Raw genomic sequence first — 23,465 nt, forward strand, 5'->3', positions numbered from 1 at the left:
TAGAAATGGCGCTGGGGCTCAAAGTGGTAGAGCACTAGTCTTGAGCAAAAATGTTCAGGACAGCACCCAGGCCCTGAGTTCAAGCCCCATGAACAAAACACAAGCAAACAAACAAAAACCACTCCAGATTCCACTAAAGTTTCAGTTTCCTTACTGTTTAGTAGGTATATGCTAGAAAACTGTTACAAACATTGGCATTTAACCTTTCCAAAATTCTTTCAACTGTCACAATGCACAGAGTGGGAATGCTGAGACCCTAATGTAAAATGCTGTATTTAGTTTTGCCAGTTAGTGAACAATAGAAGAGGTAAAGGTTTCTGATTCCAAGAATTGTTCCTGTTAAAATATAGAAGTTTCCCTACCTTTGCAATTTCTATATACTTATACACAAGAATAAAAAAAAATTCAAGATTCTTTGAAGGACATTTAAGAGGGCAAGTTTATATCTAGGTTGATGCTAACTATGGAAGAAGTTCTGTCTAATTTATGTATTTATTTATGTACTTATTTATTTGTGCTGAGTGCTGGTTCCTCACATCTATAACCCTAGCTACTCAGGAGGCTGAAAATTTGAGGATCACCGTTCAAAGCTAGTCAAGCAGAAAAGTCCATGACATTCTTATCTCCAATTAACCAGAAAAAAATAAATGAAGGAAGTGGAAATATGGTTCCCATGGTAGAAGAGTGGCATCATTGAGTGAAAATCCAAGCAAGAGTGCAAGGCCTTAGGTTCAAGCCTCATTATCATGTCTCTCTCTCTCTCTCTCTCTCTCTCTCTCTCTCTCTCTCTCTCTCTCTCTCTCTCTCTCTCTCTCTCTCTCTCTCTCTCTCTCTCTCACACACACACACACACACACACACACACACACACACACACACACACACATACAATTGGTCTGAGACAAATTAACTTAAGACATATAGATAATTACATCTCAACTGTGGGTAGATGTCTACAGAAATAAATAAAGGAGGTACCAACATTGCATTAGTATAGATAAATGTGGTCAGTCTAAGACAATGTAAGTAATCATATAGCCTTTATTAGATTCTTAAACTTCAAAGGAAACTGGCCTAGAAAGGGAAAGCAGATTAGAGACTTTAAGGGAACAGTTAGCATTTGCTTCCAAATACTCCCAATGATGTTTATCTAAACACTATTTATGAAATTCAAGAAAACAATTGTTCCTATCACCTGGAAAATTTAATTTCATATAAGAGGAGGTAGTTGCTTCTGCAAGAACTATTTCTTGGGAGAAAACCCTTCATGTGTCCCCCATACAGCAGTCTTGACTGCTTTCTTCTTTGGCTTAATCAAAAATCACTAAATAATGCAAGAGGAATATGAGGTTCTTCTTTTCCTTCTCAATTGCTTTATCCAACAAATAAAAGGCATCTTAGTTCTCTTTTGATTACTTAATATTCTTTTAGTTCACACCTGGGTATATTAATAATCTCTTGCAACACTTGGGCATGAGTATTTGACAGATCTTGGCTGCAAGGTAGAAATACTTATTGCTTTTGTGATCCAGTAGTTGTAGGGACTCCAAAAGTAATTCCAGATTGCTCTTCTATTTATGACATTTAAAGAGCTTTTCCTATGGCAAGAGATAGCTACCATGACAGGGAAAATGGGAGCCTAACTGGACCCAAAGAGACCATCTGTGTTGACAACTGGGCCATATTGGTATCATAAGAGAAAAGGAATCATCATCCCAAAGTAGGGTATTGCACTTTCTATGACATCTTTGTAAACCTGTACATTTGGAATTTTGTGTCTTCATGACATTGGCAATAAAGTCACTCCAGCAAGTGACAAATAGAATTTTTGGAAAGAATTCTTGTCTCCCTTTAAACTCAGTGGAGAAAAACGAAGAACAAGGCAGCTCTGAAATAATGAGCCCACAACAACTCATACAATGGGAAACTTACTTAAAGAAGGGAAAGGAACAGAGGTTTCTGAGAAACTTCCCATGATACCTTAATTTAGGTAAACCCAAGACACTTTCCCTAATAAGGTGTATTCAAATACAATCATGGAGATCATTATGTTGCTTAACCATCTACAAAAAGATACTGTTCTGAGGCTGAGGTCCCTACTGGAATGTCTGGGTCACCTTACCATGGTATACCATTTGTGTAGGTACTGGCATAGTAAAATATTAGAAAAACTTAAAAATAGATGGATTTTTATGAACTTTACAACTTTGGTGAAAGGGGGTTTGGGGGGTGGAGAGGGGAGATGGGAAGGGGAAACAAAGGAGGAGGCAACAATGCTTAATAAGAAATGTACTCATTACCTTGCTCTTGTAATTGTAATCCTTCTGTATGGTATTTTCACAATAAAAAATTAATAAATAATAGATGGATTTTTGCCTTCTTATCAACTTTACCAAAACTTCATGAAATATTGTGCCTTCTGTTGAGCATTATTCTTTGGAATACCATGACTTTTTGCTTTTTATTTTTCTTCTTCTCTTTCTCTCTGGGAGTAAACATTACAAAGTCATTTAGAAGGAACACACACACACACACACACACACACACACACACACACACACACACACACACACACTTTTCAAACCTTGCCCAATGTTCATTGTATTTCTTCTTCCTGTTCCAGATTTCAAAAAGGGAATTTAAAGTACACGATTTGTGATTGTGTGTGTGTGTGTGTGTGTGTGTGTGTGTGTGTGTGTGTGTGTGTGTGTGTGTGTGTGTGTGTGTGTGTGTGTGTGTATGTGTGTATTCCAGTCCTAGGGCTTAAATTTAGGGCCTAGGTACTCATTGTCCCTGAGATTTTTTTTTTTTTTTTTTGTTCAAGGCTAGTGCTCCACCACTTGAGCCACAGCTCCACTTTAGCTGCTTCTTTGGAAATAAGAGTTTCATAGATTCTTCCTACCCCGGCTGGATTTGACCTGTGATCTTCAGATCTCAGCTTCCTGAGGAGCTTGGATTACAAGCATAAACCACCAGCACCTGGCCATAATTTGTAATTTTTACCAATCTCATCTGCTCCTCAACAGACTTCAGAGTCTCCTCCAGGGTCTGCAGAGGTCTTGCAAGACAAGTGAGAGTTGATGAGTCTCCCTTTATCATGTTCCCCTCTACTGCCTTCTGGGATGCCTCTGCCTCTTTGTCAGACTCTTTGCTGGCTCCTCTTTCTTGGCTTCCCTGTAAATGCAGGTCTTCTCTAGGCTGAGCCCTAGCCCTGCTACATCTTGCTGCTCATGATGTGGCTGCTCCTTCCACACAAATTGAAGGCTAAAGATGTGCTGCCAAATCCTCACCTCCACAGATAACTCAACTCTGAGCTCATTTAGGCTCAGCAGACACCATAAGGGGGCTGTCAGTTTCTTAATATTTCTTCCCTTTTGGAACATCCTATTGCAAGGATTGACTCCGTTTGCTAACCCACATTCTTGGAATTCATGCTAGAGGCCCTCCTTTCCCTTATTAGTCACAATACTTGCTTAATCCTACTTAATCGTGTATCTTCAGAATTTAGTAGGAGTCTTATTAATTTGGTTGGCACCCCTCTATTTCTTCCCTGGAAAAGAGCCATCTTCTCAGATTTCTCCAAATACTATTCTACCCTCTGCATCACTGACTGGCTGATGTCATAGACACTTGTGCTCATATCTGCCTGCTCAAACATTTTCAGTTTTTTCTTATTGCTGTGTGTGGTCTGTGACCTCCTTTACAGTATTTTTAAGGCTGTCTACTTGTTTTTTAAGGCCAACGGATAGCTATTTCCTGCTAGTTCTTCATGTGTGCATGAATCTCTCCTGTCTTGCTTTGCTTTCTGCAGGTGTACCATCCTTTTTCTACCTCAACTTCCCCTAGGCCCACCATTCCATGGCTGTTTTCCTAGAAAGGAAAACATTTCTAATATAGGCACACCTTCTTCTCTTACATCTTCAGATTTCACTGAAGTGGGGTGGTCCTTTTCCTGGAATCCATCAAGTCACCTGTTATCTCTATCTTCAGTCTTAAGTTCCTTGAGGTTATCACTCTCCTTATCATGTTTTGGAACCTTTCTTTACTTAATTTATATCTGTACTCAGATAGGACACACCTGATCTTCCCCTCCCATGCATTCATCTACCATTCATTTCCTATTCTTCTGTTTGCTTTTTATGCCATTTCTCATAGATGTACTATTATCATCTTTTGTTGTCTGACTCCCCTCTAGAACAGCAACTCCATGTTGGTTTTTTTTTTTTTTTTACTTTATTTGGTCTTTAATAGTCTATCACCTAGCACTTAGTAGGCCCTCTTATGTAAATGAATGGCTGAACTGTATCCTTTCCAATGAACATAGTACCTGGCACAGAGTAAACATTCAGGAAAGGCTTATTAAAGGAATAATCACAGAGTATGCATTTGACAATGGTTAAATAAATCCCCATGCCTGAACCCCCCACACGGAAGAGACCCATGGGGTTTTGGAAAACAGAAGCAAGACAGCTGGAAGAGGAATCAAAATGACTGGCTAGTGGCAAAGTCCGCTCTCATCAGAATTCTGGTTCAGTTATTCAGTTCAGATTTTTGGCAAGTGATGCAGATTCTTTTTCAGAAAATGTTGATTGATTGCACAGTTGTACCCACTTCATTTGCAAACCTTCATTATCTCTTTTTCCTTTCCTCCCTCTGTCTGCATTTGGAAGGGGAGGAGACGTGTATAATTCCACAAGGCAATTTTTGTGAATAAACCCACTAACTGGCTGCTTCTTTCAGCTTCAGCCTCCACACAGAATACAAGTGTCTGTTTTAGTCATGCCTTCTCTCTTGACTGAATTTCCTTGCATTCATTCATTTGAGCATTCATTTGATTACTTAGTCATTCAGTGAATCAGTGATTCAGTCCCACTGATGGCAGAGGGTATATATTGATGTGTGGCTCTTGTGTAAAGCAAGAGCTTTTGACCTGGTGGGGGGAGGGTCTCCATATGAATTTCTCTGGAATTTGTAATTGTATATGCGAAGCTGTGTGTTTGAATATTGTCTTAGGAAGAGGGCTTGCTCAAATAGCTCTATTAGTTTAAGTCAGGGGAAAGCATATTTTAAAAAAAAAGCCCTGAAGTGTTTCATAAAAGGTTTTAGCTTAGCCTTGGTTCTAAATAGCAGCTCCTCAACTTTTCTCCCTCCAAAAGGTTTTATGGAGGTGATTAGTGGCCAATTCCAGGTCTCAATTCTAGGCCTGACAGTTGGTGTGCATGTTGACTGATCTTTGCATTTCAAATAGTGTACTATTCTCTTGTTTAGTTTCAATCTTTGCCTAAATTATAGCCTCTGAGTTCACAAGGGGCAGGCAACCATGATGATATAGACCTGGATCTGCTATCTCAAGCAAGACTCTTAGTTAACCAGTTATAACTATATGGGCTGTTTATATGAAATCAGAGGGAAGTTGGTGAGTCTGTAGGAGCCAATTTCAGTTTCCAGGGGTGGTGGTTGTGTATGTTTACCTAATCAAGTTATGTCTGAGGCATTCAGCCTCTTAAAATGAATGCCAATTACTGCTGGAATAGGGCATGAGTGTATCCTTCAAACTAAAATTCACTGGGCAGTTGCTGACACTCAGAGAATTGCTGGCTGGCTGCCCAAGTGTGTGTGAAATGTTTGTGCTGGTTTGAGGCCTGATTGCAGTTGGCTGGAAGGGTTGGTGGTGACACTGTAGATTTGATATCATGCCCTAGGAAAGGGAGAATATGGTGACAACATACGGGCCTGGGGGAGCCCTCATATTCCTGTTAAACTGAGATAAAGATAGTGAAAAGTCATGAAAGATAGTGAAAAGTCATCTTCAGCCTACTGCCCGTTCTTCACAAGAAAAAGGCAGTATGTGCTGAGCCTTTTGTGGCCTGGGCACTATGCTCTGAAGTATTAAGCACCTTTCATACTCTGACCCCTATTTTAACTGCAGATGTTTCAGCAATGGAAAAGACAATTCCTTTTCTTGTGAAGGTAATGGCTAGTGAATGAGACAGACACTATGCAAGAAAGTCCCAGGAGAAACATGGAAGTCTGGGGGAACATATCACATGTCCATAGAACTGCTCTGAGAGGCTTTGACTCACTGAATGAGAAGTTGAAGTGCATGGAGCCTAGGTTTCTCAATAACACCCAGCTGATTAGGGATACAGTGGAGCATTTAAAACTTCAGTTTGCCTGACTCCAAAACCCAAATCCTTTTCTCAGTGCACAGTTATGAGCCCTCCCATTGAGCAACTATCCAGGCAGAGAGGATTAAAGCAGCAACTCCTGGGACCCAAGTCAGGGCAATCCCTAGAGTTCTGACGTGACATAAAGTCTGAGTGGTGTCTCTTGCAGTACCAAGCTGGATCTTGCAATGTATCTGCTACTACTACTACTAACTGTAGTCACAGTTAGTCATGTGACTAATGGTTCAAATGCAGCGAACAAGCAGGTCAGGAAAAGTGAAAGTCTCAAGGCTGCAATTGTCTGTCAGTGTGACCATCTGCCAGTTGGTAGGGAGTTGAAGAAAAAGCAAGTTGGAAATAACAAGATGATAAGCCCCAAACGTGTTTCTACATTAATATGGCTTCGCACTGGCTTTTGTGTCTGACCAGTGGATCCCACTGAGTTCACCCATCAGGGGGATTCTCTAAAACCCCACTTTCAGCAGCCTCCTATTTTGAGGCCTTTCCTGACTCTACTTTCCTGCTTTGCCCCATCTTGAGTATAGTTGCACATTTAGTGTACTGCATTCATTTGTTAATGTGTGTGTTTCCCCACTAACCTCTGGGCATCTTGAAGGACAAGATGATGCCTTTTATATTTCCTGATACATGCCTGACACAGAGTAGAGCCCCACAAAACTATTTGCCCTGCATGCTTTTAACTTTTTGCCATTGTAGTAACATCTAGAAATAGAAATTCAAACCTGGTATATGTCTCTAGCACCTAAATTAGTTAAATTAATATTCTTTTATATTACAACATGAGATAACTGTTGATGAATAAAGATAATACCTTAGCCTGAAATTTTAAGCTTTGGAAACTGATCAGAGTGACCTCAATAGCAAGTGATGTTATGAGCAGAGCCCTGTGTTCTTTGGGCCAACTCTCTCACCCTCTCCACCCCCCACTGCCTCATGAACCATTGAGGTTGACTGTTCCTTTGGCAGGAAATTACTGTGAATGGTGCCAAGCATTGGAAAGCTACAAAGAAAGGATGGAGGAAGAGGGAGGAAGGGAGAGGATGATTGAATGGATGAATGGATGAACAGGAGAGAGAGAGAGAGAGAGAAGGGAAGAGGGCAAGAGACACTGCTTTTTTTCTCCCACAGAAATACAGATACTTCTGCAGATCATTACTTAGTTCCCTGTAGGACCAATGGCCAAGGACACTCAGAGCATGGTTGGAATTTTAGACTGGAAGTATAAGGCTGGGCCTAACTTACCTCAGTATTTGTAACAGATGGTCCAGTTGTTATAGCATGAAGCTTTTTGATCAGACTGGAGAATATAATCATGATAACTGCTATGGACGAATTAATTTCACCAGTAAGTGCCACTAACACAGCACTGACTCACTGGTAATGTCTACCCTTTCTTCTAGGCCTGTCTTGGTCTTGCTGCTACCTGTTTGAGTGTTCCTGAATTCATCAGGGGCCAAAGCACTCACTGGAAAGACTTTCAAGATAGTTTTCAAAAAAAAAGTGTACTAATCCTTGTCCATACCAAATCTAGCCCTAGAACTTACACTTCTCAAATAAGTTTTAGTACATCCCTGAGAAGGTACTTTCTATCTTAAAGGATAGTTGTCCTTTAACTAACTGCAAAATTAGTTCTGTATTCAGATCCCAGATTCTATGTGTTGCCTGCACTTTTCCTTTGAAGAGCTGTCGTTCGGGAACACTTGGCATCTTTGTGCTGTGGTGGGTGTAGATCATGAGAGATACATGATCATCTGGCCTGTTGGACTGGGTGTAGGTAGACTGTAGCAGAAAGTGCTCATGGGCAGAAGAGGAATTCAAACAATAACAAAAGAAGCTCCAAACTAGATCCCAAAGATTGTGCTTAAACATGAACACCTTCCTTCAGGCTTAGAGCCTGGACAAGGGTTTGTAAGACCCACGTGTGTGGCCTATGCTCAATCAGCATTAGATCCTGAGTACACAGAAGAGCTAAGAGTCTGCCTCACAGTGAGGCTCAAAGTCCATGTACTGCTATAGCTCTGAGCCAGAATAAAGTAGTTCATAGCATCCTGCTGAGCTCATAGGAGATAAAACTCAGGACTGCCACTTCCAGCCTCTTGTGTCCTATGTTTTGTATTCTGAAGGCACTTTATAACCTCTCCAGACTTAGAGGGGCACAACCCAACATATGCTATATCTCTTTGGGGAATTTAAGGGAAGGAACTGATTTTTTTATGATGACTGATTTTTTTGTTTGCCTTTTCTGTTGTAAAGAAAAGGAAGAATTTCTCATTCTGTACACTGTATAAAAGGAATTAGTCAAATAATTTAATGTCCAAAAGTGATCCTTGTAACATCAAATAGATGAAACTAACAAATATACTCAGGAAAGCCTTAAATAGCTTTTAAGTTGTTAAAAAACTAGAGTCTAAAAAATATTCTCTTTCTTTCTCCCTTTCCCTCATTCCTTGTTTGTAAATGTACATATGAAGATTTTTTAGTTATATATAGTTACAGTATAGTACTTTTAAAAGTAAAAGTGGGATGATTGAGTAAACTTACCATTTTTCAAAAAGTCCTCTTTGGGTAGATCTGTAGCAATTATTTCTGGAGTACTAGGAATACATGGCAGTCCTTATCTATTAGCAAGTCCTTCCCTTGCGTACCAGTACTAGGGTTTGACCTCAGGGCAAGTATCTGTCCCTTAGCTTTTTCAACCAAGGCTTATGCTCTGCCACTTAAGCCATTCCTCCACTTCTGACTTTTTGGTAGTTTATGGGAGGTAAGAGGCTCATGAACTTCCCTGCCTGGGCTTGTTTCCAACTGAGATCATCTGATCTCAGTCTCCTGAGTAGCTAGGATTACAGGCGTGAACAAGTGGAGTAGAGTGAATTTTTAAAATGGAAACTTTCTATTGAAAAAGTGCCTTTAATGAATAGACGATCAAATGGGAGACATATTATGGTGATATCTGGGTAACATTTTACTTTTAAAGGATGATATCATTTTAATATAGAAAACTATACAGACATGTTTTCAAAACTCATGTAAATACTCAAAAAATAGGAAGTACATACATTCCCTTAACTAAACAAACCTGTTAAACACTGTGTATTTCCCCCTTAATTCTATACTAGTTGAAGCAAGACAACTATGCTTCTTTGAGAAGAGCAAGGTTTTATTCCCTGTCATATCCAGCAAGTTATTTGTAAGTATTAAAACTTCACAGTTGCATCCTAGAATTCTTTTCCCTGATGCACTCAATCAACACTTAAATTGTGGAAGAAATTTAAACATGTGTTTCATCAAAGAATTTTGACTCAGCATAAGACTTCTTAAAAGTTCCAATTCTATTCTGGGATTAAATACCTTTTGACTAAATTGGTAGTAGTATATATTAATAGGTTTGAGGCATGGATTATGAATATTACTTTAAAAAATAAGCTTAAATATGTTACTCCTAAAAGTAGAGTTTTTAAAAATATTCTTGTATTTATAAAAAAAATCATCACATGCCTGACTAACAGTGCTTATTCCTATCTCCTTTCTCTATTAATCATTTACCCTACATATAAAGGACAGAAACTAATCTCAATACAAATACATTGAAGAAGGCCTGTTTATTGTTTCTAGATATTTATAGGATGCACTGCATGAAAACTCTACATGCTTTTAACAGTACTCCAGTGCTTTCAATAGCAGAGTTTTAATTATCATGTTGGTACATAGGTTGAGCTGATCTCCAATACTGTTTTAATGTTGCTTCTCCAGACCTGAAACTCCTCATGTCTAAGGCCTGCACAAACACTCAGGAATTTAGTGTTTCATGGATGCAATTTGTGACCATAGGCTGTATATAGAACTGTGAGGTCCAGATTCAGAAGATTAAGGGCCATATTACATGAAAACATTGGAAAATTTACTTTGATAAGGAAATACACAATACTCTCTCTCTCTCTCTCTCTCTCTCTCACACACACATACACACACACACACACACACACACACACACACACACACACACACACACACACACACACACACACACACACACACACAATTAGCTCATAAACTTGAGCTCCTGGGAAAACCCATCATAGCTTCCTGCCCCCATAAGAGGGGGACTAATTAAGATTCTTTAAAGAAAATCCCTTTTTCTTTTCTTTGGTAGCTATGGAAAGATTCATTAGGCATTCTATACTCCATTCATTCCCAGACCCTGACTTTGCTTAGCCCAAGCACTAAAGCCCAGTGAGTGATGTCTGTGGATTCCATTAAGGATGCCCTTTGGTCCTCTTTTCCCCCAAACTCAGTGTGGGAACAGAGGCTTGTTCCCTGGGTGAAGGATTCACAGGACAGACATTAGAGATACTTGCTTCTGGAAGCATGCTGCTTACAAAGTGAATGGTCCCATTTTTGAGATCCTACCAGAAGAACTTTAAGATTATTAACCTTGCATGCTATCCTGACATCCCTGGAAGAGATTAAGAAAATATTTCTGAGATGAGAGACTTTATCTACCAAAGTGCCATACAACCTTATAGTTTCATACTCATCTTTACTGTGGAATATTTTTCCAGCGATCCCTTCAGTAGTCAGCACCATTATGGTTCATTACTGTGGCTTCCCCTTCTACACTGAACCATGCTGGTGAGAGTAGGGCATAGGGGAGGGCTGGGAAGGAAAAGGGCAAAGCAGGGCACAAGGCAAGTAGGCTCATGACATTTCCCCTTTTATTATGTCTGTCCACTGAGCTGTCCTCTATCTGCTTGTAATGGGTTCTTCTATGGCAAGTTGACCTTTTGGCTGAATAGGTCAAACTCCCACAGAGTGCTAATCCTCAGCCTTCCTCACATTCGTGCATGCATGGAGGTGGGGGGCACACTGTTGAGAAATATACTTGGGCTTGTGTGGTTAATCCTGAAAGAGAATTGTCTTTTACTGCTAGGCGTTCATTCTCAAAGATCACCATGTGTGAATGAGGCTATACCAAAGAGTTGAAATTAGGATGATTTTGCTGCCATTGGTGAAGGGAAACACAAAATTTTCAGATTCCTGTTCCACTGTTTCCTTCTATCTCTTCCAACTTTTTAACGAACTACAAACATCTAGTTCTAATGATTCATCATATAATGGTGAATGTCTGAAAGATGATCAGTTTTCCTATTTGCTTTTTAAAAAACATATAACTTTATTGTTAGGAAGGCATTGTACAGAGGGCTTACCATTTCATACATGAGGTAATGAGAACATTTCTTTTGGGACATTATCACCCTTTCTTTTACTTTCTCCCAGTTTCCCCTTCTATTCCCTCCCCACAAACCTCCTTGCTTTTTAAAAAGAAAACAACAAAATCCTCTTCTGGTATATTTCTTCCATGTAAACTCTCTTAAAACCCTAGGTGCTTTATTTTTAACCTCTATGAATTTTGAGTACTAAGATTGTGGTTTTGGTGTTTGTTGATGATAATTGCATTAGAGGCCTAGTTTTATTTAAATTGCTTAAGATTTTCTTTTTTTTTTCCTTTAATTTTTTTAAATTGTGAAAATACCATACAGAGGGGTTACAATTACATGAGTAAGGTAATGAGTACATTTCTAATCAAACATTGTTGCCTCCTCTTTTGTTTCCTCTTCCCATCCCTTCTTATCTCCCCCCCACCACACCCTCCCACCACCACCCATGCCAAAGTTTTAAAGTTCATTTTTTGACATAACATCTTGTACATCTCATTGTTGCAATGGGTCCACCTGTATCCCTATTTAAACAATTTGTTGTTTCCCTTCCCCTCCCCAAATTATACCAACATCAGGGGTGATACTGTGAAAGCAGGGGTGATACTGTGGGGGAGGGACACACAAAGCAACAAAGAAATCATCTTATAAATATGTTAGAAACAATAGCAAGAAAGAAAAAAAACATTTGAGTCCTTCTCTTGGGGTTCATTTTGCCTAACATCAACTTGTCTGACCGTTTCTGGAATGTTAAATAAACAGTTTCATAACATGAGCTGCCATAAAATAGCTAAAGATTTTCGACATCAAATAGGCACTCAGCAAATGTTGAATGGAATTTCAGGTAGGATTATAATGGTTTGGGTTTTTTTCTTTTACCAGTTTATATCAACTATACAAATTACACAGCTCTCACATTTATTGTCTGTGAGGAAGTAACATAATCTTCACAGACAAAGAATTACATATTCCATTTATTTATCAATTTCCTGTTTATATAGTTCATTAATTTGGTGTTCTTTAAATGTAATAAAAAGAAGCCTCCTAATTGAATAAACAGATAATGAGGAAGTAGGTCAGCAGGTGATATGAAACCATAACTGTTCAGTAGTACTAAGTATCTATTTTGTGTTTGGGTTACTCATGGTTTCAGAAATGTCAGTTTCCAAAATAGAGAAATACAGGAGAGCTTCATAAACCACATTACTTCTCTAAGGATGATGGACTTCATTGGGGAAATGCCCTTTAGCTCTTCTTTAAGCAGTAATGACACTTTGTAAACAGTAGGATTATCACAGAGAAATGAAATAACTGTTTCCATTGTGTGTTTCCTGAGTTATCAGTATGTTGATTCTCCAAATGCCAAGAATGATAGGATAAGTACAGGATAAAAAGTCAGTATTTAACATCTACTCCGATACCAATAATACTAGAGTTAACACGGGGCTTCTACCAGGGGCATAATGGGCTCCTGTTTTACATATTTATGTTGGTTGTAAAATTAGGAACTGTCATTACCGCCCCACATCACCTGCATAAGTGCAAAACATATAAATCAAAAGAAGTTCCAGTGTCATAAAAATGCCATTGAGTAGAAAAGCATGAAACTACTTACAAGATACTTGTTTATTATGCTAGCATGTATGGGGATGCATTCCCTAGTTTCTAGGGAATGTGAGGAACAAAGAAGTATTCAGGTACAACTTATGGATACAAGACCTGATGAAGACATTTATTTGAGGATCAGCCTGACCCCTAATGGGGACAAGACAGAAAATGAAAGATCAGCAATAGCCAGACTTGACTATACCCTATATATTTCTGAGAACAACTTTATGTGCCAATGGAGAGGACCCTCCATTCTGTATTCCACAAATGCCACATCTTAAGGCTACTTTTGCTGTGTTGTAGGGGCTTCTTGAGTGACAGGTGCCTGCTGACAAAGCTTTTGGGATGTTGTAGGAAAAAAGGGCTGACCCTTTCTTAGCGGAGCAGTAGTCTCTCACGTAGGGAGCAGATGCTGACCATCTGAGGTGCTTTTGGGTCCTATAGAATATTTAGCCATAAATACTCAGAAAAATATGGAATTCAGCCTCCTTGGAACACTAGTGAAAATAAGAATTTATCAGATAAATTCTTATTAGACTATGATAAAGCTATTCTATTAGAAAACACAAGAAATACCCTGTTTGTTTTTTTCTAGATTAGAGGCTATGGAAAGTTGAGGTTTCCCTGGGAGGAATAGGCAGTCTATAGATAATTAAAATATACCAATGATTTAATTTTAGAAAAAATAATGCCAGAATGAAAATTAATACTGAGTGGTGTTCCATTTGGTTCTCCTTGATAGAAGGGATGCAGTTAGAGAGAAATTAAGTTGTAAGTATGAAGGGAGAGCTCCAACTTAATTATTTTTCTTTTCTCTCTCTCTCTTCTTTTTTTTTCTTTTAAGTTATAGGTGCACAACGAAGAAGGAGTCCCAGCGCGCTAGCCATTGAAGTATTTGAAGCACATTTGGGAAGTCACATTTTGCAGGTACCTTTACAAGAAAAAAAATCTTGTTTTTTCCATTAAAAATTCCATATATTTACTCTTATTTAAATGTTATTACTTTCAGATAATGTCTTTTTGGTTGTTTTATCTTAGAACCTAAAAATTCTTATGAATTTGTTTTTTTTTTCTTTTTAGAAAGCCATCCCTTGAGAGAATATTAATGAGAAAGGGAGGGCAAGTATTATTTGTGCTGTAATAATTTAGATGAATTGCACTCTTTAGTTGATGCGCTATGTGCAGTAACTGGCTGTTCCCAGAGTGATTGTGTGCGTGCTGTATTTGTCAGTAGATCTGTGTGTGTCTTCAGAGCTCTGTATTGTTTTGGGAAGAGCAGAGTTTTGTTGTGAAAGTACTGTGACATTTTTATGTGTTGCTGAACTTCAGTCCTTTGCTTGAGTTTGTATTTGTGAAATGCTTCCTTCCAAACCTCCTGTTTGCCTCCCCAAATTTGAAATGTCTGAAGGTGAAAATTTCTGAGTCTATTTTCAAGTAATGAAGGCTTTATTAATAATAGTTGATTTGGCAGTTAATTTGACAAATAAGTGAGAAGGTTGCTGGATAAAAATGTAGTCCTTAGCCCTAAAGAAGATTCACCTCTCAGTTAAAATATTTCTTGTAAGACTATTTAAGCACTTCAATACCTCTATCTAGTTCCTTGGGTAATTGATTGTTCTACATTGTTCTTGTTTCTGGATAAACATGGCCATGCCTAGGCATTCTTTCAACTGCAGAAGATATTTCACATAAAATTTCAGGTTTAAAAGTAGGTATGTTCAGGATATGTAGGTAAATTTCTATTTTTAGAAAAGGTGGTTATGTATTTCTTGCATAAACTTCATAGCAAAATAAACTCCAGATTTCTATCCATTAAGAATTTTTAAAAAGTTCTTGTCAATGTTGCTTTCCATTCTTTAGATAGTCAAAAGTAGAATTGAAGTTTACTTACCATTTCCTAAAATATGTATACTGGGAAATGGTTTCATTTCTTCCTGGAATAAAAAAAAAGGCTCATAGTCAAGTCTCAATAAGTATTCCAAGAAGCTGGTAGATTAATAACTGACACTTGTTCAAGAGATATGTTCTTGGGCCTGAGCCTGGATTTGTCAAATAAGAATCTGAAGGTCAAGTACAAGAATGTGTAATTCTCAGCAACCTTCTTAGATGATTTTGATGTTACATATGATCTGAGAAATCATAATTCAAATGAGCAGATTCAATGACTTCAGATGTCTTTATTTTTGTTTATTCTGTACTTCTCATTTTCCTGTTACTATCTGTTGATACCCCATAGACTGATATTTCTTGAAACCTACCTTGAGAGACAGATGCCATTCTCTGACTTATAATTTTAAAATTAACTGTGTACTAACCTACAATTATCTTTAAAGATACAAACAGGAACATGTTTGTTTCCAGATCTTAAAATTGTATGTCCGTGCCCGTACATACTGTGTTCAGAATCTCCATGATAAACTTTGTAGGTCCACTACAGATACATTTTCAGATTCTGGTATGACTCAAAACAATTCCTGTTGATATTCTGAAGTAGACAGTGCCTGAGAATTAGTCAATGAGAGAAATGATTCAGAGTAGCACTGGATTCTTAGTTTCTATTCTTCCTGTCTCTAAATCTCATATGTAGACAGAGAGACTTAGGAATCACATGAATTTAAAACTAACAGAAAACTAAGTTTGAATTAAATACAACTCATTATAAAAATCTACTGTAAACTGTATTAATTCCCCATTCAATAATTAAGCTTCATTGAGAGAATTGAGGATCTAAAAAGAGGCTGGTGACTCTTCTCCATTCTGGGCTGAGCACGCTGTCCTTTTTCAGAGAAACCTAGACAGCTGTATAATATTTGGAGGAAGAGAATGAAGCTAGCATGTACTAGAAATCATGGTCCATGAAAAATGGTGAAGAGTCTAGGGAAGTTTGGAAAACAGATGACGTAAAGGGGGGAAATAATGCCCTTTCTATGAATTTGAAGACCTTATTTAAATTTTTTAATGAATAATTCTGTTTGGCTTCAGAGTATAGGGGGGAAAAGAGAAATGGGTACAAGTTGAAGAAAGAAGAAATCACTTTCATACAAGAAATCTCCCAAGTATACCTGACGCATTTGGAATATGTTAAAGCTGTTGGCTTTAGAAGAACATGTAGGTGGCTTGTAGAAACACTGGCAAGCAAGTAAGGCATTCCAGCATTATTGAGCTAAGGAATCCTGAAAATGCCATCGGAACAGAACTCATTTATTGTTTTACTTTAGCATCAGTGGACCTGGAATAGAAGAACAACATAGGACTCTACATTGAACTGTGTAATACAATCTTTTTTATTGTTTTAAGTAAGACCATGTAGAGAGGAGGGATTAAGAATAGTACTAAGAACAACTTTCTAATGGTTGTCTTGCTCAATTAGCAAGGAAATCTATGTGCCAACAGGGTCATGTCTATACCAGGGTCATGTCTATACCATGTTCAACAATATCTCAATATTCTGCAAGGATGTGATGTCTTCTACATTTTATTTTGAGAGGGTCTGTGAATCATGTTCACTTGTGAGAATAGGAGATGAATTATTCCTTCCCTACCATCCTTCTTACCCTTCTTTCACTTGCAAATATTGAATACTGTCTGTGTGGCCAACAAAGTATAAATATGATCTCTGACCTTGCAGTTTATAGTCACTTACCTTCCCTTCCCCCAGGGTTTCAAATATTTATTAAGAACACACAATTCACTGTATGTGGCTGCTGTCTCTAACTAGCTTACATTCGTTTGGGAAAAGGGAGACCAGAAGGTCTCATAAAGTGGGAAACATTACAACGGACTCTGAAAGAACAAGGCTCTGAATTGGTTGTAAAACATCAAAAAAACACCACAAAGTTTTTGATGGATGACTAGGAGTTTATTAGGTGAAGCAAATGGACTAACATTCCAAATCAAAGAGAACATGAAATAAGAGTGCATGGAAGCAAAATAATGGATCTTGTTTGGGGCCTATTATAGTTTGACAGAATGGCTGCTTCCCAGCAGAGGAAGCACGTAAGACATGAAGGTAGAGACACAATGCCACCCATATGTGACAGTGAGTCAACCCAGGGGCTACAGGCTTGGTCCTTTAACCTAGTGATGAACTTATGAGACCTTTATGTAGGAAGATACAAGGGAAATTTTTGGCTTATTTCTGGATTATTATCAAAAAAACATGTCTAAGAAGTCTTTGAATTATGACAGACTGATTTAAAGAAGCCATTTAGGACACTGTTACAACAGTCAAAGCCATATAAAATGAACCTCTTCTCCAAAGTAGAATTTTGTGAATATAGAGAAATATATAGAATTAGAATAGACTCATTGGTACATGGTCATTAAGTAGAGTTGGAAGGCTAGGGGGTGACAGGGTTGTTAAGGATGTGAGATTGGTAACTGTTACTCTCTTGATCTGTTTTACCTGAGAGAAGTTAAACATAGCCTCTCAATAGCCAAGTTCATATTGTTGATATTATTTTAATCCTATGTCTAATCTTTCATAGCAATATGGAGTCTAGGGCTGAAAACAGGAAGTGAAATATAGTCACTGCTATATAGGATAAATGACCATTCAAAATGTGGGTTGAAGCAAAGAGACAGTTAAGGAGGAACATCCTTGGGGCATTACATCAAGGAAGAGGCAAATAGAAGATAAGAAAGGAAAGGACAAATGGAGGAGGAAACCACAGCATTGTTTGCTAGAGAAAATAGTGTTAATATTGTCCATGTGGATGAAGATGACTCCTAAGCTAGACAGATACTGAAGAGGTATCATAGGTTTTGTCCATTGAAACAGTTTCAGAGAAGTGTTAGGTGCAGAAGACCAACCTAATGAGTAATAGAAAATAAAGGAAAAGAATCTATATTTAAAGGAAACCTGAGATGAGAAGGGAAAATGGCATTTTTTCATATTGTGATAGTTCACATTTTTATGGGACCATGCTTTTGGTCCATACTGAAAGGTATAGGTAAGACTAACTCCACTAGATAGTAGTATGATCTTTAGTAATCAGTCTTTATAAAGTCAATTACTTATGGTCATAGAGATATAAAGAAAGGATTGTTTTCTATTATCATTTCCTAAATGCCATTTCTGTGTTATAAGTGCATCATAATTTATTTAACCATTTTCCTGCTGTTGAGTATTTTGATTATATCTAAAAATTTACATTTCTAATGTAAATACTAACGTGTATGTGTGTGTGTGTGTGTGTGTGTGTGTGTGTGTGTGTGTGTGTGTGTATTTCAATGATAAAATCCTAGTTCAGGTGGATTTTAGCATAAATTTAGTATGTTCATAGCATCATCATGATATGTTCATATCATCATTGAGTAGTTACCTATGTAACTATGTACCTATAAGATTTTCATTAAGATCTATGAATATTCCCAAAGTGAGAAAGCTAAAGACTAAGAAAACTTAAATGACTCAAACTTATATGTCTATTTAAGTAACAGTTGAATTTGAACCCAAGATGCAACATTATATTAAAATAGTTACTAAGAAATGACAATGATAAAGACAATAAAAGGGAAAAATTAAGATATTTACAGTTGTAGAGATCAGAATTAGGAAATGGATTGAATTTTGAGCATAAAGAAAAGGTCAGTGCTGAATTTAGGACATACCTATAACTTTACCAGTGACAAAGATTCCTTGTTACCAGTGCCCCAGTGCTGTTCATTGAAAGACACCGAGTGGCTCTGGGTGTAGAGGAGCTGTGGGTGAAAGGAGAGGATGGACCACTTCATTTTTGGTGTATCCACACAATGAATTTTAGTGTGTATTTTTGTTTTATATGTCAAGTTAGCTATATATTCTCTCAGGAAAATTAGGATGTTTGATGAGATCTCTTAAAATTTGACTACTTTTTCACTGAAAGAGGCACAGTGGTTCCATCAGTGTATAATCAACTGTTTACAAGACCATGTCCAATCTGATGTTTTAATTGGCATAGGTAGGCAGAGTCAAAGTCCAGGGTTGAATACTGGGAAGTTTGGTGGCTTTTGTTCAGATAGCATCCTTTCTACTGTGGCAACATGGTCCTGGGCTATGACCAGTGTTGTTGTCCCAATGAACCTGTAGCTTTGTCAAGTTATGAATTTTAGATCAGAGAATCTTCTGTAGGAGAGATGAAGGCTCAAAAGATGTCAGCCTTGAAACTGAAGAGATGGAAATTAGGCCTCTTGGGCTAGAGTCAGGACATTTTAGTTCATTATTTTCTTTGGCTTTTATAAATTAGGTGAGGAATAGAAAGGCAAGGGGTCAAGATTGTTGTTCATACATTTTATGGTAGACTAAGTAAAAATCCAAGAATGTAAGTAGGGACTGGTATCTGAGAGCTTTCCTGAATACAGTATATTATGTGACTAAGCACATTTGGTTCCAACTTTGAAAGTTTTATTTTTCTACTTCATAATTTCCTTAGCATGAAAAAATCATAGTGGTACTTATTTTTGCTTTCTCAATTTAGGAACCAAATAGAATGTTTATATTTTGCTATATCAAAGCTAATGAAACACAAAATGAGAACAAATGTCATCTTTTCAAATCATAAAAGTAGCCAGTGGAATGGCTTTCCCTTGGGTGTCAGATTTATAAATAGAGCACCTTGATTATTTGTATGCCTTTAGCAAAATGGCTTTCTTTTTCACACTGTAAATAATGCTTACATAATTGTTATATTAATTTACAATATTTTTGCATGCTCCATAATAATGTTTATGTGCCTTTTTCACATCTGTTAAAACAGTCATATAAAACATAGTACATGGGAGATCTTTAAAATTGATTTGTATTTTTGCCAGTATACCAAAGTATATATACACACACATGTTCTGTTATTGATACTTAATAATACATAGCATTACTAATAGTAATTATTTGCTTGTAAAGTCATTGAAAATAGAAATCTTTATCCATAACTTGTTTTGGATTCAAAAATAAAATTTGTAATTTGGAGGAACATACTCAAAAGTACTCATATGTTTGTTTAAAAATGATATAGAAATGAACTATTTAAAGTAAGTCTTGGGAGCAAAAGAATGTTCTATGAATATATGAATAAGTACAGGAGTAGAATCTGTATGTCAGTTTTGTGATTGGCTATATTTGAAAGACACCTGTATTTCACTGACTTTGCATTGTATTTGGTCATTTTGGAATTTTTTCATTGCTTTTAGAACATTCAAGTTCCAAATTGAAAGAGAATTCTAGAGGGCAGATCCTTTAATACTAAAAATATTCAAAATAGCTGGGCACTGGTGGCTCACACCTGTAATCCTAGCTACTCAGGAGGCTGAGATCTGAGGATTGCAGTTCAAAGCCAGCGCAGGCAAGAAAGGCTGTGAGACTTTTATCTCCAATAAACCACTCAGAAAACTGGATGTGGCGCGTGACTCAAGTGGTAGAGTGCTCACCTTGAGCTGAAGAAAGCAGGGACTGCTCCCAGGCCCAGAGTTCAAGCCCCACGACTGACTGAAAAAAAAAAAAAGTTTGAAACAGTCTAAGATTGTAGCATGTCAGCGCCTCTAAAAGTAGATCAGAAAAGGTTTGGTAGAAGATTGTATGGTTGCCCACATTCTAAACATATCTAAGGATGTGATTGTTTTGGCAATGATAATTTATTAATAGAAGAGCTCTCCTATGCAAAACTCAGATGTGGCCTGTGGTAAGAATCCTAACAGAACTATTTTATTAAGATACATATTTTCTAAAACTGGTGAAGTGAATAAGATGCATGATACCATAAGATGTATGGATAAGATGCATGGTACCATAAGCCTCAATGAAACGTTAGGTTTCATTCTTGGGGATTTATTATTTTCTCCTTACCTTTCACCATACAATACAGGGTAGGGTTGAGCCATGTCTCTAAAGAAGACACCATGTTTTTGTTTTTGTTTTTGCTTTGTTGGTTGTAGGTCTGGACACTGTCCTTGAGTTCTTCAGCTCAAGGCTAGTGCTCTACCACTTGAGCCACTTCCGGTTTTCTGGTGGTTAATTGGAGATAAGAGTCTCACAGACTTTCCTGGTGGGGCTGGCTTTGAACCACAATCTTCAGCTCTCAGCCTCCTGAGTAGGTAGGATTACAGACGTGAGCCACCAGTGCCCAGCTGAGACCATGTTTTACCGGGACTGTAATGGATCCAATCTAGAAGAAAATTAGTTTTACGTTTTTATTGTTTATTACATTTTGAAGGTTGGATAACATACACTGGAAGGATGGTTAGTTCGTCCATATACTATTTTGGTCATGGAGAATTAATTTTAGGCAACTGAAAACATATGGGTTCTCTAAGGAATTTAAGAAATTGTGTGGTTTAATAAGGAATATAATAAGGAAAACAACATAAGTAGTATCATGTAATTTGTTACTTGTCAAGAACTTCTAGTTTCAATACCTCTCTAGTTTCACATACTAGCCAACTGTAGAAGACTAAGATGAAGATTCTAGAGGAGAAAATAGTCTGGTAATATAAGGAAAAAAAAGAGCCTACTTGTAAAATTATTGGTGTAGGTATAGAAAAAGCCAATATCTTTATTGTTGTCATCTCCTTTACTCTCATTCAGAAGAAGTTAAAAGGTTGTCTAGTATAATTCAAACATATAAGCAACAGAAAGTAACTATACCTGAAACATATAAAAAGTTAACACAAAAAATTAAATTACCATTTTATAAAGATATTGCATAGGAAGTCAACATTCCTCCTCCGTTTGAAAATAATGCTCTTAAGAAACTCTTATGAAAGAGCCTGGTGCTATTAAGTTCATTTTCTACTGGTGAATTAGCATTTCAACCTATTTATTTTGCTGGAACTTACAAGCATAATAAAAAAAAAACAATCATCTCTAGGAAGTTGCTTCATCTTATTCCTGACTTCTCTTGTTGGTAAAGTGGCATCCCACTGGACATCAATCCTAAAGTAAAATAGATTTCAACTAATTAGAGACATTCTGATAATTCATCCTTTCAGATAAGGTAGAGGATAGAAAGGTAAGTGACCCTTATAAGTCTTTCTGTGATCCAAAATGGTAAGAAAATGTAAAACTAAATATAGAAAAAGAGAAAGTTAGTGAATGTATTTGCATATGCAAATTAGCTTAATTGATACTGCTTGCCTCTACAGGGATTTTTCATTACAAACTGGAGTGCTACATTGTTCAGCTCATATTGAGTAATTTAGTAACTAATGAGACCAGTTTGCACTAATTTGCATATGATAAATGAGCTTAATTGCAGTAAATAACTTGGAGGCATAATTACTTAATTTTCCTGTGTTGCACGGCTTTTAAGTTCACGTATGAACAACTCAAGATAATTTTGCATATTTAAATTAGTTGCTTTTAAATTTTCTTGGAAAAAAAATAAGAACACACCTTATCAATTGAGCTGTAAAACAATTGAAAGTGAGGGTCTCTGTGTTTTTACTTAAATGGAAATAATAAGGGAGAAAAGGAGAAATTTCTTGTGTCTGTTGTTTATTTTCCACATTTTTACCTTACATAAGGTATCAGCATTGACATTTATCTAAGTATTTTTAAGAACTTAAGTCACAACTTTTATTAGTTACTGAAGTGGGTTGCTGTACATAAACAGGTTATAACTTTCGAGATAGGGTTAATTTGGTAAACCAGTATCAAGTTGTTCACTGGGATTCCACCTGCTCAGCCCCAGGCCTATCTTACCTTTGTCCCCAACCCAGTTCCTATCTACATCCTCTAGACATGATGGAGAGGGAAGAGGTCAGAAAATTAATAGTTTTGTGTCAAAAATGAGGATAAGTAATTTTCTTATTTGTAGGTTATTTTGGATTTCTGTGGTGATGTATATAGATACTTGTAAATCTGTGACAGACCACATTGTTCTGGGCTATAAAATACTTCTTGGTGGCGGCAGTCAGCATATCTTTGTTTTTCATCTCAGCAGGAATGACAGAGTAGGGTGGCACCAACTGATAACTATCAATAACCATGGCTCAAAACTCAGTCAGTGTGGCCAGGACTCCTTTTCCACTTCTTTCCCAGTCTCCAGAACTTCCAAAGGTCAGGTCCTTTGTGTCTGGGAAAAGACTGTGGCTAGAGGACAGAAATATGATTCTCTCTCAAACTAAGCTGATTAAAGACACATTATGATTTTATTTTATTGTACTGAGGATTGAACTTAGAGGTTGGCCATTGCTCCTTCATTCTTTTTGCTGAAGATTGATGTTCTACCACTGGAGCAATTGTTTTACTTCTGGCTCTTTGGTGTTCATTGGAGATAAGGGTCTCATGGACTTTCCTGTCCATGCTGACTGCGAATTGTGATCATCAGATCTCAGCTTCCTGAGTAGCTAAGATTACAGGTATTAGCCCACCAGTACCTGACTTTAAATCACAATTTTTTCGGGGGGGGGGCGGTCCGGTCATGGGGCCTGAACTCTGGGCCTGGGCGCTGTCCCTCAGCTCTTCAGCTCAAGGCTAGTGCTC

At 37.4% G+C, this 23,465-nt stretch overlaps 1 protein-coding gene across 5 annotated transcripts in view; it reads left to right on the plus strand.

Moving 5' to 3' along the window:
* The window catches only part of Npas3 (neuronal PAS domain protein 3), an 890,187-nt gene that overhangs the window by 420,506 nt on the left and 446,216 nt on the right, over window positions 1-23,465 (plus strand). For 3 of the 5 annotated variants that reach the window (XM_070026490.1, XM_070026485.1, XM_070026486.1), the window contains one exon: window positions 13,854-13,936. In XM_070026490.1, coding sequence (XP_069882591.1) covers window positions 13,854-13,936 — 83 coding nt within the window. The remainder of the gene's footprint in view (window positions 1-13,853; window positions 13,937-23,465) is intronic. The other 2 variants (XM_070026480.1, XM_070026491.1) reach the window with 1 other exon arrangement.

This window comes from Dipodomys merriami, unplaced genomic scaffold, assembly GCF_024711535.1.
Source record: "Dipodomys merriami isolate MVZ:Mamm:240054 unplaced genomic scaffold, mDipMer1.0.p SCAF_1, whole genome shotgun sequence".
Lineage (NCBI taxonomy): Eukaryota > Metazoa > Chordata > Mammalia > Rodentia > Heteromyidae > Dipodomys > Dipodomys merriami.